The 16,033-nt window shown below is 41.3% G+C and overlaps 1 protein-coding gene across 1 annotated transcript; it reads left to right on the forward strand.

Annotated features, from left to right (window-relative positions):
• Positions 1–1,106: 1,106 nt before the first annotated feature.
• Positions 1,107–14,100, forward strand: LOC139299811 (heparan sulfate glucosamine 3-O-sulfotransferase 6-like). The gene is made up of 2 exons (XM_070922730.1): positions 1,107–1,624; positions 12,390–14,100. The coding sequence occupies exons 1-2, from the start codon at positions 1,107–1,109 to the stop codon at positions 13,006–13,008; spliced, it is 1,137 nt and encodes a 378-aa protein (XP_070778831.1). The 3' UTR covers positions 13,009–14,100.
• Positions 14,101–16,033: the final 1,933 nt, after the last annotated feature.

A 16,033-nucleotide genomic window follows, 5' to 3' on the forward strand; every position in this document is an offset into this window, starting at 1 on the left:
TAGTCAGGTTCAAAGTCTGAACTCTGTCTCTTTGCCAGAAGAAACTCTATCCACCTGCTCCAGCTTTATAACATCCCAGTGCTGATCCTTCCTGTATACGGCCCCCAGAGGTGACACACTCGACCTCAGATACTGTATTTATGGGACAGAACAGTCGCAGGGACCCCTCCTCCTCGCTTCAGGCCTTTTGTTTTGGAGGTTTGTGTCACTGTGTCAGCTGTGCGTTGGTTCAGTGTTGAGTCTCATGGTGCAGGAAGAGTACAGGAGGTTTTGGATAGACTTCCTCAGGGCTTCTCTTATTCACAGGGCCGACTGAGGCATCTATCATATGGGTTCAAAGGGGCAAGGAGGATTTTCCTCTGTGGGGTCAGCTTACATTTGTAAAACACTGATGTGCCTGTAACTCATAATAAAGTACTCAAGATTTTTTTCTTTCATGTTGAAGAAGTAGCCAGCTTAACTCATATAAATAACTTTAATTTAAATCACAGACAGACCACAAAGAAAAGTTTTCCCAGTGGGTTTTTAGTATGCATGTGGTTTCTTGGAGACATATGTATGTTAATAATGTATAACATAATGTATGTTATAAATACAGAATGTATTTGAATATTTCTGCCATGTAGAAATAAACACAGGCTACTACCAGAGCCTCTATATGAAGGCATGTTTATCTATAGCTTGAGGAGGGAGGGGTGGAGACTTGTAAAGAAAAAAAAAAAAAAAAAGGGCGTTGGAGAAGCAGAAGAGAAACCTTGAATGAGAGATTAGCAGACTTCAGAGCGCACAGATGCAGCAGGCTGGAGGTCTCGTCTCACTGCAGATCAACGAGTCATGTTAAATGACAAGAGTTTCTTAATTGAATAGGAATTTTGTGTATTTTCTGAAGAGAAAAAAAAAGAGACTATTAAGATTATGAGGATCATTTTTGACAAATCCACTGTGCCAATCCACCGCTGCCAGAAGCTCTCCGTGTGATGCCTCACTTTTGCGCAACAGGTTCTGCCAGATAAATTCAACAGCATCAACTCCGAGATCAATGTAGGAAGAAGAAGAAGCATGCTGTCCCCGTGTTGGCCCTTTGGCATCGAGCAGGAGATCAACTCATGGGATGTAGTGGATGCAGAGTCAGGTTCAACTTTGGCAAGGTGCTCTCCAAAGTCTCGGTGTTTTTTACCATGGTGCTGATCTTCACCTACTTCTTCTATTGCCTCACCGGGTTTTGCGATTCAGCTCCGAGGACTTTATACAGCCAACAAGCTTTAGACTATGACATTTTGGACGATCATCGCCGCATTTTGGACGACCTGCGACCATCGCCGCGTCTCCTCCCCGACGCGCCGCAGCCTCACCGGAACCGCACAGCCTCCGCGGACGCAGAGCAGGTGGACGCGCCTCAACAGCAGGCGTCGGACAGCGCCAGGGAGAGCGCCCAGAACAACGGCATCCCCGTGTCCAACACCTTCGGGACCAAAAGGTTTCCGCAGGCGATTATAATCGGCGTGAAGAAAGGGGGAACCCGCGCCCTGCTGGAGTTTCTCCGCATCCACCCGGAGGTGAGGGCGGTCGGCGCGGAGCCTCACTTCTTCGACAGGTTCTATGAGAAGGGGCTGGAGTGGTACAGGTAAGGAGCACACATGCGCGCGCAAGTTTAGGCTGCCTTTTAGCTCCAAATTGGCAGCAAAATAAAAAGTTCATTTGCATTTGACTTTTTACACCTCTCATGATTCTAACCAAATTAAAGGTCCAAATAAAGATCTAAGTATGAGCTTTAATCTGTTATAAACACTGTACATTGATTATAAATTCCCTATTGGATGCCACAGACATGTTTTGAGTCCCAATAGGAATATGACACGTTTTTAAATCTTTACAATAAAGCTTTGGATGTCATCTCAGACAGTGCAGGATGATGTATGGCAGGCTGAAGGGTCAGAGGAGCAGCAGTGACCTGTGCAGAAGTGCTGTCTCCTGTCAATAGTCTGAGAAGGCCGTACACATGGCTGGCTGATGTATTCAGATCACTACAAGCCAATATTCTCCCTGCGTGCTGCACTGTAGATCAAAAGGCTAGTGGGGGTCTCTGAGGAGCACTTCATCATCTTGACAGTCATCTAAACACCATGTATACACTTCAATGTGACACCATGCAAACACCGCAGCGATTACTCTAATCTGTTGTCCACATATATAAACCTGATTGATCCAATGAATTCATATCAGGTCTTGGCTGCACATCACAGTGATGTTGTCTGGAGGCACACAAAATGTTCATCTGCTACTGTCGCAGTGACAGCAGCTGATTTGGGGGTGGCCAGGCTGACCAGAGCTATCATTTGGGTGTAGTTAAGGAAGAAGAAGAAGAAGAAGAAGGATTTAGGTCTGGATGGAGCTGGTCCTGATCATCTCCAGATGTTCTACAAGCCCCTGGAAGAGGGTCCCAGCTTATAGCTCAAACTTCTCACCAGTGTCAGAATACTGTTTCAGACCTGTGAGGATTAAAGGTGCCATTAGGAGAGAGAGCGAGGTCTGACAGGATGAAGAGCGCTGATAAACAAGATGGTACTTGAAACTCTGAGGTGTAATTTAATCGTCTCTTTGGGTTTTTTCTTAAAGCCCCTTAGCTGTGTTTTAACTGAGAACATAAGGACACATGGAAACACTTTCACCGCTGATAATTTTAGCATGCTGCTGAGCTTCCTCTACTATTTTCCTCATAAACACTCACATGCACCACATACACATGCAGGTTAGCACCTTGCTCTGTTATCCACTACTCCTCTTTTACACTTCTCTCCTCTGCTGCCTCTCTATACCACATACGTCCTTCCTCCCACATCCTCCTCTCTCCTTTTATTCAACCTTCTCACCACTTTCTCTCGCTCTTTCTTCCCCTCTCGTCTAGCTTTGCTCACTCTTCCTTCAGTGTAGAGGATGTGTTTATGTGGAAATACCTGTGGTAGACCTGCTGTTTCCAGGCCATGTTTTATGTGTGTTTTAATTAGCGCTGTAAATCTGTTATGCTTTAATGCTGTAGTGTTTGTTAGTGTTGTAACGCGGCAGCGACACTAACATGGTCTGTGAAAGCTAGATCAGTCATAATAAGGGCTGTAACTACTATAATAATAATTGCCCATTATTATTTGAGCCCAAGGTGATGTATTCAGATTGCTTGTTTTATTCGCTTAACAGCATGAAAAAAAGATATTCCGTTTACTATCTCATACGACAAAGATAAGCAACTAATCCTTAGCAGCAAATGTTTGACATTATTGCTTTAAAAAATGACTGAACGATGAATCGATTATCAAAATAGTTGCTTTTCCAGTTTATTTTATACAGATAATCATCAATTGGCTAATTGAACTATTAACCAAGTAACAGTTTCAGTTCTGATCATAATATCTCCAAAAAAGAAAGACTCCATGTGAAATATGAAATTCTGTTGAGATGCCAATTCCTTCTGTAGCTAAGGAATTTCTAAAGAATGTCTCAACATTTGAAAGTGTTTTTCAGTGGCATTTATGTAGAAATTAACAAATGACAAGTGCGCAGATATGACTGCAGTTAAATCTGTTCTGATGGGTGCAATCTACTGAAATTACTGCAGTCTTGTTGAAACTGGAGGTGGAGAGGAGTTGAGACGGATTAACACAACAAAAGAGACAGCAGCAACGCGATCCTGGGTGAAATCACTGAAAGATGATTCCCCTGTTGTCACCGAACTTCAGAAATCGGGGGAAAATCTGTTTGCTGTCATCCTCAGTGACCCACAGAGAAGCTGCAGGAAGTCGTGGAGCGCAGAGGTGTGTGTGTGTGTGTGTGTGTGTGTGTGTGTGTTAGTGACAGCAAGAACTCATCCATGTGGAACAAGCAAGTCCTCCTCACCTGACTGTCAGTGAACAGAGCGTCAACTTGCTGTCACATCTGGAAGCTAACACACTCACACACACACACACACACACACACACACACACACACACACACACACACAATCGCCTCTGATTCAGTACGAGGCTGCTGTGTATGACAGGAGCCGAAAAGTAAACCCTGACATTTCATCTTGTTGAAGTTTCCTGCTTCATCTGCAGCCTCCAGGTCAACAGGATCACGTTTCTACGATACATATGGGTATAAATATTTCACTGGATCTTTAGTTTAATCAGAGTATAGCACCAATTAACCCACATTGTCTTATTACTTTATCGACTCTCCCTTTCAGACACTTATGACCTCTGCATGCTTCTTGTATTTCAGCCATAATCAATAAAAAAAACTCATTCAAATGCCTCCAAATCAGTTTTGTAGAGTCAGAACCTCATAATGAGTAATAAAAACATAGCCTTTGCCAAAGACACATGGTTTCAGATTAGCATATCTGACAACAGTTTGTGCATTGTAATACTCCTCCTGCTTCTACCCATCTTGGACGGAGAAATAAGCACAAACTTTTTAGCAGATGGATGGGAGTCGTGCGCTGTCATATATCGAGTCTTCGCTGTCAGATATTGGTGATCTGCTTGCTTGAGTCACTTCACAGACGCAGCAGTGTTGTTCCAACAGCATTGTCTTCTGTGAGACAAACTTAGACCTCATTAATGTGTGTTTTCCATCGCTTTTATCTTGAGTGATCCAGTCAGTCTTCCCCCTCTCTCTCTCTCTCTCTCTCTCTGTCTCTCTCCACCAAGTCATGTCTCTCCATCCAAACCCTTCTCTTGTTTGCATGTGTGCATATGAGCCCATTACGGGAATGGAAAAGCCACAAATAGTGCATTCAAAATGAGGCAAAGTTTTAATGAATTTCTGTGTTGTTTTACGGCTTTAAGGGGACTTCATGGAGTGATGGGTTTCATATGGGACTTGAGAGCCACCGCAGAAAACTGAAAAACCTCAGCTTTCCATGGCACAATGGTTCTGATTGTCACGGCTTTGTCAGCATGACGTGGGCTGGAATGAGTAATTCATGAATTAAGGCTTTTTTTTTTGTATCTTCTGTTCCTTGATGACGTTAGAATGAGAACATTTGTTGTTGTTGTCTTGCAGCAGAACGAGCACTTGTTATTTTAAAAGAGATGAACGCTGCGTTTGCACTAATCAGTCAAACAGCTTTGGATCCAAGAGCCAAAATAACATCCTAGAAACCCGAATGACTAGTCTCTATATATCTGATTTATGGAAAGATCATTTCTGCATTTCTATTTGAGGAAAAACACCAGACCACAAGTTCCATCAATATTTTGAAAGCTTGTCAATCGGCTGACCTACAGTCTTGACACCAAAGGCCATGCCCGATCGGATTGCTATTAAAATGTAGTATAAATCCTTTAAGGGCAGCAGCACAAGGCCAAGGAGAAATTATATTGGACCTTAGAAAGACATAGATTTTTGTGTATAAGGATATGAAGGGATGACTACAGGTGGACATATGCTGGTCTTTAGGGTCATTTATGATGTGCTTCTTCTCCATCTAACATCAAGTTAGTTGAACTAATTTTGTTAGATCTTCCAAAATAAAGCCAGAAAACCTTCTTAATTTCCTCTTCTTTTTACTCGTCCACCTCCTATGTTCTTCCTTTCTGTAGATCCACATCTGATTGATTGGGACATTTTATTTTCATTTTTTTTAAAACATCATCATGATTTTTGACATTTAGAAAAGTCAAAAGACCATTTGAGCCCTTTCATATTCTGAGTGATTAAAACTTAAAAATGCATATTAATACATATACTAAAGGATATCTTTTCAGATTACTGTAATATATTGTCTACTGTAATATACTGCTTACTAGTGTATCTACTTCCATCTTCTGTGTTTATGAATATAAATGAATCCTGATTGATTCTTAATATCCTAAATATTATTTAAAATTCCCTTGTGTTAAGTGATGATGGAACAAAATCATTTGTTTTAGCTCCATTGTGAGCTGTTTGTTTCGATCTGGTTGGTGAGACTGTGCTGTGCTTTGTTTCTCCTTAAAACATCCAATCACTGCATTCATGCATGTTTCATCTCAGTGTTTTCTAGGAGGTCGGATATTCAACCACTCACCATGTCAGTCTGGATTTCTGACAGTTTAAATGGTGAAAAGTAGACTCTCATGCGCATGAGGCAACGTTTTCCTGAGTGAGGGTGATTTTCCCGACACCTCGTTCTGTGTCCAGCCCTGAGGCCATTAGTGATACAGGCTGAACACGGCTGATTGGTGTAACAGACCAGGAAGTGGTCTCTGTAGTTTTGAATTGTATTGTGTTTTAATAGTGGTGGGTTTTGGCTTAAGTTGGGTCTAGGTTGTGTTATAAGGTTTGACAAGGCCCACACTCACACCCCATATGGTGGAAATTATAATAATATGAGGTGCATTGTGGTGCATTTGGGGGTGCCTGTAAAATCTTGGGGAGGTTTCAGTCGTGCTGTTTCAGCTCCGGACTGCAGTTAGCTAGTGAGGAAAATGCTGTGTGAAGAAATAATGGTTTTGTTTCAGTTGGCCAGAATGAAATGTTTCAGATACTTGGTAGTCATGCTCAGTTGTACTGCCATTTCCAGAAAAGAATAACTCAAGGTTGAAAACAGATGGCAGTATCCATGGAAATACAATGATTTTACCCCTGGGAAATGAAAAAACAATTGTTTTATCACACATAGTCAACAATTACATGGTTTGAATGGATTTACATCTATAAAAGAACAAGTCTGTAATAAATGACCAAGAGAGCCGCAAAAATGTTCTGTTTAGCATCCGAGTTAGGGTTACGACAATGCCAACATGCTGATGTTCAACAGCTATAATATTTACTATGTTCTTATTTTAGTGTGCTAATTAGCATTAAACACAAAGTACAGTGGAGGACAAATTGAAGTTATTAAGGGATTACCAAAGTTATTACACTTCATCATGAGGGGGACATGGATGTCTGAACTAAATTTCATTGCAATCCATCCAGTAGTTGTTGAGATATTAACTCCCGACCAAAGTGATGGAACCGCTTATTTTGTTAAATAGAAAAAAGATATTGGTATAAAATGTTCAAACAATCAAACACATCCCTAATTAGCACTTCTACCCTGCTCAGTGTCACCGCTACTGTGACACCCGTGCACCAAATGCTGAAGCCATTACTGACTTCCCCACCAAAGCATCACTGACATCCGGTTAAGACTCCTAATTATGACTGGACGCTCATATGCCACTAATTAGCCAATGACCAACGAAAAGTATTTCATTTCTTTATAGAAAAAGCCCACACACGCACACACATGTGCATGATTTTACCCCCTACCCACTACCCACCCACCCACTCTCTTGCACACACACACACACACACACACACACACATTTTCAAACTCATTGCAATGGTATCCTGCTGTAAACCACCAAAGATGAAAATGTAAAACACTGTAGTCTCTGTGGAAGTATAGCACTTGAGCTAACCTCCCGTCGAGACAACCCTCCTCTCCCTCCATTATGCCATCATTATTCATTGGAGAAAAATCATTTGATAACAATGTATTTAAAATCTGTGGGTGGCAACAGTCTCTCTCTCGCCAATCCACTTCCTCTCTCTGCCTTTGGAGAGACAAGTGCCGGAAATTTACCTCCAGGCATCAAGTGTTTAGTGTGTTTGTGTGTGTGTTGAATATTACTTTAGCTCTGATACACACTGTGTCACTCGCTGTTGTGAAATATTGTTTATGACATTGTTGCTCAGTCTCAAGCCCATCCTCAGGCTGCGTTTGGGTTTTTACACACTTTAATTTGTATTTCTTTCCTACTTTGGCGTCCATGACACTTTGAGGCCTCGTCGCTTGCTCAGGTTTCTGTTTAGACAAAGAACGCGTAGACAGCATGGCGGCATTCGCCCTTAGTATCCCACAGACAATGATGGCTCCTCTTGTGTGTGAGGGGTCTTTGGTAGTGTCACATCGACAGTGTCAGTGGCGTGTTGACGTGCTCTTGTGGTGAACCTTTATGCTTTGTCACTGTAGTGCACCCATGTTATACTTAAAGCAATCGTTTGATATTTTTGGAAATACCCGTACTTGCTTTCTTGTGGAGAGTTAGATGAGAAAATCAATACCACTCTCATTTCTCTGTTAAATTAGCTTAGCATAGCATAAAGACTGGAAACAGAGGGAAACAGCTAGCTGGCTCTGTCCAGGTAACAAAAGTCCCCTAATTAACATGTTATATCTTGGTTAAAGTCTTGTCGTCGCTGTGAGGTTGCCAGCGGAGATTTCAAGAAGTCACTGTTCCTAGTCAAGAAATAGTCCAGCACATAACCTCATGTAAAACAACAAGTAGTCCTTTTTACACTGTTGGTAGGTGGATTTTACTGGACAGAGATTGGTATCTCCCAGCAAGAAAACAAATAAGCGTATTTGATCTGCTCTATTTGCTGCTTGTTGAGCTTACAGGATTTCTTTGGTTGTTTTCTTGTTGTTTTCTGGTCAGAGGAAAGTAGCCACATATGTTTCATCCAGGCATGGAGGCGTAAATCGAGGTTCCCACACTCATCCTGTCAGCCTGACAGGCCGTCCGTGGCCCTGAGGCTCCTTCTGTCACCGTCTGAGCATAGCAGCACTGCTGGGAAATGTTTTCACTCAGTTTGTTGTTTGCTCTCCTTCTCATTTTTTACGACCTTGATTTTCCACTGCCTCATTAATTGGGTCTCAGCTATGAAAGCGTTTGGACATGGAGACGCCTGCCAGAGCAGAAGCCTCCTTCACCAAGTCAGTGTTTAGCATGGTCCAGTAAATGAATATAATAACCCATGGAATTTAGGATCTGGTTTTATTTTAGAAAATGACATGATAATTGGATTTTTAGGATCGTCTCGTCTTCAATCAGCTCTACTTTCTGTGCAGAAAGGCATTCTGCACAGCCTTTTGTTAGGGCGCTACAGGGGATGTAGCTGCAGCACTTCTGCGGGAGAACCCATAATCTCGGGGGCAGGAAGTCTCTTGGCCACATCCTTGTTGCCAGGGTTAGTATTTAATCTTCTGATCCAGACTGCCTAGAACATATCAGTAGTGTAATCAGCACTGTAGCACTTCAGGGAAGAAAAGCACTACATCCTTTAAGCAGCAGGGAGTTCCAGACTAATGTGGCTAGTCAGCAAGCCTTTCCAATACTGGGCTAAATAGAAAACATCTTTGTGCCCTGAGTTACTCTCTTTGCAACTACCGAGACCGTATGGCATTTTTCTTTAAGTTAAATGAGAGAGCTGTATTTGTGAAATATATATAACAATAGATTTACATGCATGAGAAGATTGACAAGAAATGAATCCATCCTCCTCCTGACACCACGTACAGGAACAGATTTATGATAGAAAATGGCTATTATCGATTCTCTGATAATGAGACAGATTGTGATGAAGGACCCGAGGAGAGACGGGTAATTCATTAACTATTCATGAGTATGGAAAGGCAACTTATGGTCAATTACTGAAGTGACACTTATGTGAAGGAGTGAAGGACAAATCAAAGAGTATGGATGAGAGAGGAGAGGACAGAGAGGGAGACGAGCGCTCAGTTTCTCATCAGTAAACACCGACACCTCCGTGCCTGCATGTCTGTATGTGCACACACACACACACACACACACACACACACAGTGAACAATCCGTCATATAGAGACAGACGTATTGATTAGACACAGATAAACAGGGGACAGACGGGCATTGATAGGCCATTTGCAGCTTTTGTAGTTGGATAATAATCAATTAATGGTCTTTTATTATAGGGATCATTTAATGGGAGTGGATTGAAACGGTTTAACTTCAAGTAAAGAGGGAAACTCGAAACTTACTCAGGAACAACTCCAGAGAAGTCTTTTTTTACTCCTTAACACTCAACATGTGATGCAATTATGAACCCTATAACATACAACTTTAGCTTTTTATATTGTGTATGAATTTATATTATATTGTGTATGAATTTATACATATTTCCTCCAAAATTCAGCCTGACATATTGGAAACTATATAGGAATAGCCAGCAGTGGCCAGTTAGCTTAGCTTAGCTGAGCATAAAGACTGTAAACAGGAGGAAACAGCTAGCTTGGCTCTGTTCAAAGGTAACAAAATCCACCTTCCAGCACGTCTAAAGCTCACTATGTCTTTTTTGGTTAGGGTAAAGACATGTTGTGTTTTATTTTAATGGGCCACAGGATGTAATGTGAAATAGTCCACCACGTAACCTTCCCTTAAACCACGACATGTTGCTTTTACACTTTTGTTTGTGAACAGACTAAACAAATCAACGTGTTAATTAGTGAGTTTTAGAGGTGCTTTTCCCCCTCCTAAGATAAGCTAACTGGCTGCTGGACGTAGATTCTTATTTACCGTAGTGTAGGAGAGTGGTTTCAATCTTCTCATCTAACTTTCTTTCTTTTCTTTTCAAACAAGAGTGCATTTGTTTTTTTAACTGATTGGCTCAAATTGTTTAACATTGTTTTGCTTTTGCTGTTGATTTTCCATCTTCAAAACAAACAGTGGAGCTAATGAACCGTTCACTTCATGAATACTACGGTTTGCTTTTTAATAATCATCGAATCAGTGTTTGACCACAGACGGTCTCACTAGAATAACTGGCAAAATTAAAATAAATTTCCCTTGGACGTCCTACAGTGATCTACATTTCTCTCGTCATTGACGTTTGGACTGTATTCAGATTTCCAATCTGAAAGAAATAAAGCACACAGGCTCCACTTATTGTTTATTTTATAGGAAGCCACATGAAAGCTCACTGTTTCCAGTAACACAGTATAAGATGTGTTGAGTAAATGAACTACAGTCAATTTATTTGCTGTTTTAAACATTGCTCATCATCCGTGTCATGCAAAACAATTTGTCTCTGAAATCCAAATCCACCACAATTTTACCTCACGCAGTCTGTCAATGTCAAATGTAGACACACGAACATCTGTCGAATACCCACAATGCCTGTTTGCCAGATAGTGCTATAAGAGAGTTTATTGGACAGCAGGTGCAGACGTTTTGTAAAGTAGAGAAAAAAACTTGGAAACAAAGATATGTTTGAATGTACAATATAAGAAGATAAATCAGTAGATTAGTGATTATTGGTTTAGATTATAGATTAATATACGCTGGATTATTATGCAAGATTTATCTCTGCAATATAGTAGCACATGCCTTTTTGCTGGCGTATTCTACATCTCTCCTCATTGCAGCCATATGTTTAACACACTAGCTGAGCTCAGCAGCTTGCCATCCTGGTTTCACTTCCTGCCGACTCTGGTCTGTTTGGGTCCTTGTAGGAACCCGTAGGGGAGGTGAGGGAGGTGAGGGAGGTGTGTGTGGGGGGGCACTTTGCTCTTGCAGGAAGAAGAAGGGGGGGGTTGGAAATCTGTAGGAAATTGCTGTTAAGTGGTTCTTGAGGCTTTGTGGTTTTGACTCATCAGGCCTGAAGAGAGTGGATGGTCCTTTTGTGCAGGGTTTGACTCAGATGGGCTGTCTGGGGCCCTGGTACGTAAACACACTACAGTGTATGAAGCTTTAATCACACAGATTTGGGGGTGCTTTAATGTTTAGTGTATATAATGTGTTTACATCATCTCTTGATGTCCTTTTCACTGAAGTAAGTAAATTAGAATTTGTACCCAACATGTGATTAAATTGCAAAGTGGGACTATAGGTCGGGGCTCAGCCTTTGCTTTTAAAAGTTTCACTGGTTGAAGATTGAAGATAAAAACTATAAACTTTAATGTGACAAACCATACACTGTGAATAATGCAACTGGCACTTTTTTTAAAGCTGCATTTATCAATATTTTCATATTAACAGTTGGTTAAACGTCTATGTGTAACATGAAAGAGGTTGCTCATGCTGATGGACCGACAGATAATTATCACCCAACTCTGCAGCTCCCCTCAGTGTTTTAGTGTCTTTTAGCTCGTTGTTTTCAATTTAAGGCCCACAACTTTAATGTTTTGGTTCATTGTCTCCGCTCTCATTAGCATTGTTTCCAGATGTAGCAGGCAACTGTCTTCAGAGAAAAATCTCTGATAAACCGACTGTACGCTATGTACCCAGCAGATAGACGAAGTTAACAACTAGCTCGTGAACATAGTGAAGCATTTAGCAGCTAAAGAGCCAGATGTTTCCCTCAGGAGTTGGTGGCAACCAAAAACAGGAGGGAGAACATTGGATTTACATTCATCAGGTGGACACAAACATGACTGCAAATGAATGCTAATTTTGCTGGTAGTGTTTACTGTAGGTAACTGTTTGCTAACACGTAACAAGTTTAGCCAAACTTTCAAGCTGTGAATGCACATCAGTTCGGTGTGTTAGAGAAACACTCTCCACAATTATGGCTTCGAGAGATGAATCAAACTCTGTCTGACCGGTTTCTTCTTTTCATTCAGGAACCTGATGCCTCGGACGCTGGACGGCCAGATCACTATGGAGAAAACCCCCAGCTACTTTGTCACAAAGGAGGCTCCTAGCCGTGTCTGCACTATGAACTGCAAAACCAAGCTCATTGTGGTGGTCAGGGATCCTGTGACACGGGCTGTATCTGACTACACCCAGACCCTGTCCAAGAACCCGGGCCTTCCATCCTTCCAGAACCTGGCTTTGAAAAACTCCACCACAGGTCTGATTGACACCACGTGGAGCGCTGTGCGCATCGGCCTCTACGCCAAACATCTGGAGAACTGGCTTCAGCACTTCCCCTTGTCTCATTTTCTGTTTGTTAGCGGTGAGCGGCTAGTGTCTGATCCGGCTGGGGAGATGGGCCGGGTTCAGGACTTTCTGGGTCTGAAAAGGGTTGTTTCAGACAAACACTTCTACTTCAACCAGACCAAAGGTTTTCCCTGTTTGAAGAAGCCCGAGGGGAGCAGCAGACCTCGCTGCCTTGGAAAGTCTAAGGGTAGACCCCATCCCCAGATCCCCTTGGAGGTCCTGCAGAGACTCAGAGACTTCTACAGGCCCTTCAACCACCATTTCTACCAGATGACTGGACAAGACTTTGGCTGGGACTAACAGAGGAGATTCCTGTCACAGCCCAGATAAAAGCCAGTCTTTTACTTTCTGGAGAGATTGACTGTTTAATGCTCCACAGGACTAACGTTCTCAGGGACGGGGTAGAGGATTACAGAGTCCACAAACTGAATTCTGCCTCAGTGGACTCAACATGACATGCAGCACATGAACTGTCATTGTTTTGTTGTAGAGGCCGACATGGACACAGTGCTGCCAATATGCACACATAGTTAATGGCTTAGTTATTAAACCATTAAACCATTTTCATGCTTGTATGTTAATGTTTATGTCATATGGAAGTAAGAAGCAAACTACGAACCAAAGGGAGAGAAAAAAACATTGCCTTTGAATATCGATTTTTACTTGCTTTATGTTTTGTTTATAAAATAAGCTGATATTTATAGTTTCTGTTGATTTGAAATACAACAGTTACATATTTCTTTTATGAAAGAAATGTATTTATTACACGACAAGGCGAGACATAAAACTGACTATACTTTCATTGACAGGACATTGGAAAAAATGTCATACTCCATGATAAACCACTATTTCTTTTTAATTATTAGCAGTGTTGCTTTTTTCATTACATTTATTGTTTCCAAATGCTACATATCTTAGTTTGATGTTGCAGGACATTCCTCAGTACATTGCAGTATACCAATGATACCTCATCTGTAAATATTAAATGTGTAACAACGATCAGAAACCACACATACACACATTTAATTTGTATTTGTAGATATTTTTCCCTTCAAAGCTACATCACTATTTTAATAGCCTTGGACAGTTCCAACTGTATCAACTGTTACTCACTTCAAATAAATTGCTGTTTTGATCTGTGATTATTTTGAACCACTTTAAACTCTGTGTAAAGTACACAAAGCACAGTAGTGTGTATAAAACATTCATTCTGACTCTGATTCTTTGTGTTGTGAAGTTTTATCTGACATGACATCCAGACGACAATGTTTCATCCTGTTTCATCTCGTGTGTTACTGTAAAGTCACGAAGCAAAGTAACCATGTTTGTAAAAAGACGGCTAAGAATGATGTGTTTGGCCCTCGAAAGTTGATCCAAATCCAATAAATGTAATAAATGCAGCAAAAATATGGCAATCCATGTTTGTGGAAGGATCAGCCACTGTTTGCTAATCTCCTCCCCTGAACAGCGATTGTCCACTCATAGTATAGCAACTGAAACTAGCATGGCAGGCCTGTCAAGCTTTGGATGAAGGCTTATCCTGAGTGAAAATGAAAGCTTAGTCCTTATCCTTTAAGTCTTTTCTCTACAACACAGGTAAAGCTAAACAGTTGGACAGGATTGTGTTAGAACAAAGTAACACTCTGATCTTACAGTTTTCTTTCTACATACTAGTACTAGAGCTCTACGCTGGACTTCAAGAACAAGTGGTGTTTAGAGTTTGGAGTGCAGCTAGTTATGTACCAGAGTAAGCTGCATCATTCAACCAAAATGTCTCTCTCTCTGTTCTTGTCTCGCTGTCCCCACTCCTTTATGCTCTCAAATGTTAGCTCACAAGCTCTAACTTTGTTTTCCCACTAGAGAACACTCACTCTGTCTCTTCCCTCTCGTCCTTCGTCTTTCTCACACTGCTTTTCCCTCTCGCCACTTCCACACAGTGAGACCACATGTACAGTCTGAGGCCTGCGTGCGCTGTGGCCTTTAATTACGAAAGATGTCAGCTCACTCAGAAAAGCCCCCTCCTTCCTCTCTGGGCTCAGAATTAGCGGCGGAGCTCTTCTCTTTCATGGTACACTATCCTTTATGGAAGGAAAAAAACAAAAAACATCTGCTCGGGTGGAACAACCTAAAAAGAAACCCACTAAAGATCTGAAATACACACTGCAGATGGTTTTTTTGAACAATGCATGGAAATATGCCTGACCAGTATTTGAGTTCACTGATTAAACCAAAAATATTCAGTGAAATCGATTAACATTGAGCTTTGTTTGTGGAAACGTCAGTTTGTGAGTGGCTGCTTGCATTAGCATATGAGTGTATTCAAACAAACCCTTTGGCTCTCCCCATACATCTTGCCTTCTCTAATTCCTGTCAGTATTTTTGTCACATTCCCCCTCTGTTTTATACGTCTGGCATTAGTTTTTAGTGGGCTTCACTAAAATTTAAATGTGCTCGGCTCACTTCATCTGTGCCAACTTTTATTACTCTGTATTACCAGTCACAGTGATAGCCGCATTTTCGCTGTGCCAGCCCAGCAGCAGGCATTAAAGATAACTGATTTCCCATTCTGCCATCTGGGGAAGACGTTAGTATCAGCGTTGGCAGGACCAGCCCAGCCCTTAGGTTTCATTAAATCAGCAGGACATTCAGCATAATCTACATACGTCACTAAACACTGGTAATGACGTGAGTAATCCTATTGAGGTGGAGGTAGAAAGAGCAGGAAAAATAATTGGGAATAAGTTCCCTAAAAGTGAGACGTGACGATGTATGTTGGTGTTCATAGAACTGATGTACTGCACGTTTAATGAACCATTACTTCATCCAGCTCTGTGATCTAAGTTTGTTTGCACATTTTGCTCTGCATGAGCTCATAAACAGCGAAACCTCCACTTGTGGCTGCCACAAGAATCTGCAGACACCACCAGCATTTAGTCATGTTTTATGACTCTTTCATCAATATTTCAGGTGAGTGGCAATTCACAAAATTCACGGTTTGATTTGATTCAACAGAGTACGGTGGTGTCGCAGCTCCAGACATTCTCAGTGCAGCTGTCTGAATTACATTTCCATTACACATTTATGTGCGGATTCAACTTTCTACTAGTATTTTAAAAGTAATATTTGAGACTTCAGAGTAAAACAATAATTCTCAAGCATTTTGAGTGGTTTCTCAGCAGCTGATATACAGTAATAAATATAAATATATATAATATAAAAAGACAATACAATATTACAAAAACATGACATTCTGTATCATCTTAGCTTACTAACCACAGCACTGCGTTCATCAGACCTAAAACACATGAGCCTTAAATTGAATGAT

Source organism: Enoplosus armatus, chromosome 17, assembly GCF_043641665.1.
Source record: "Enoplosus armatus isolate fEnoArm2 chromosome 17, fEnoArm2.hap1, whole genome shotgun sequence".
In the NCBI taxonomy this organism is placed as follows: domain Eukaryota; kingdom Metazoa; phylum Chordata; class Actinopteri; order Centrarchiformes; family Enoplosidae; genus Enoplosus; species Enoplosus armatus.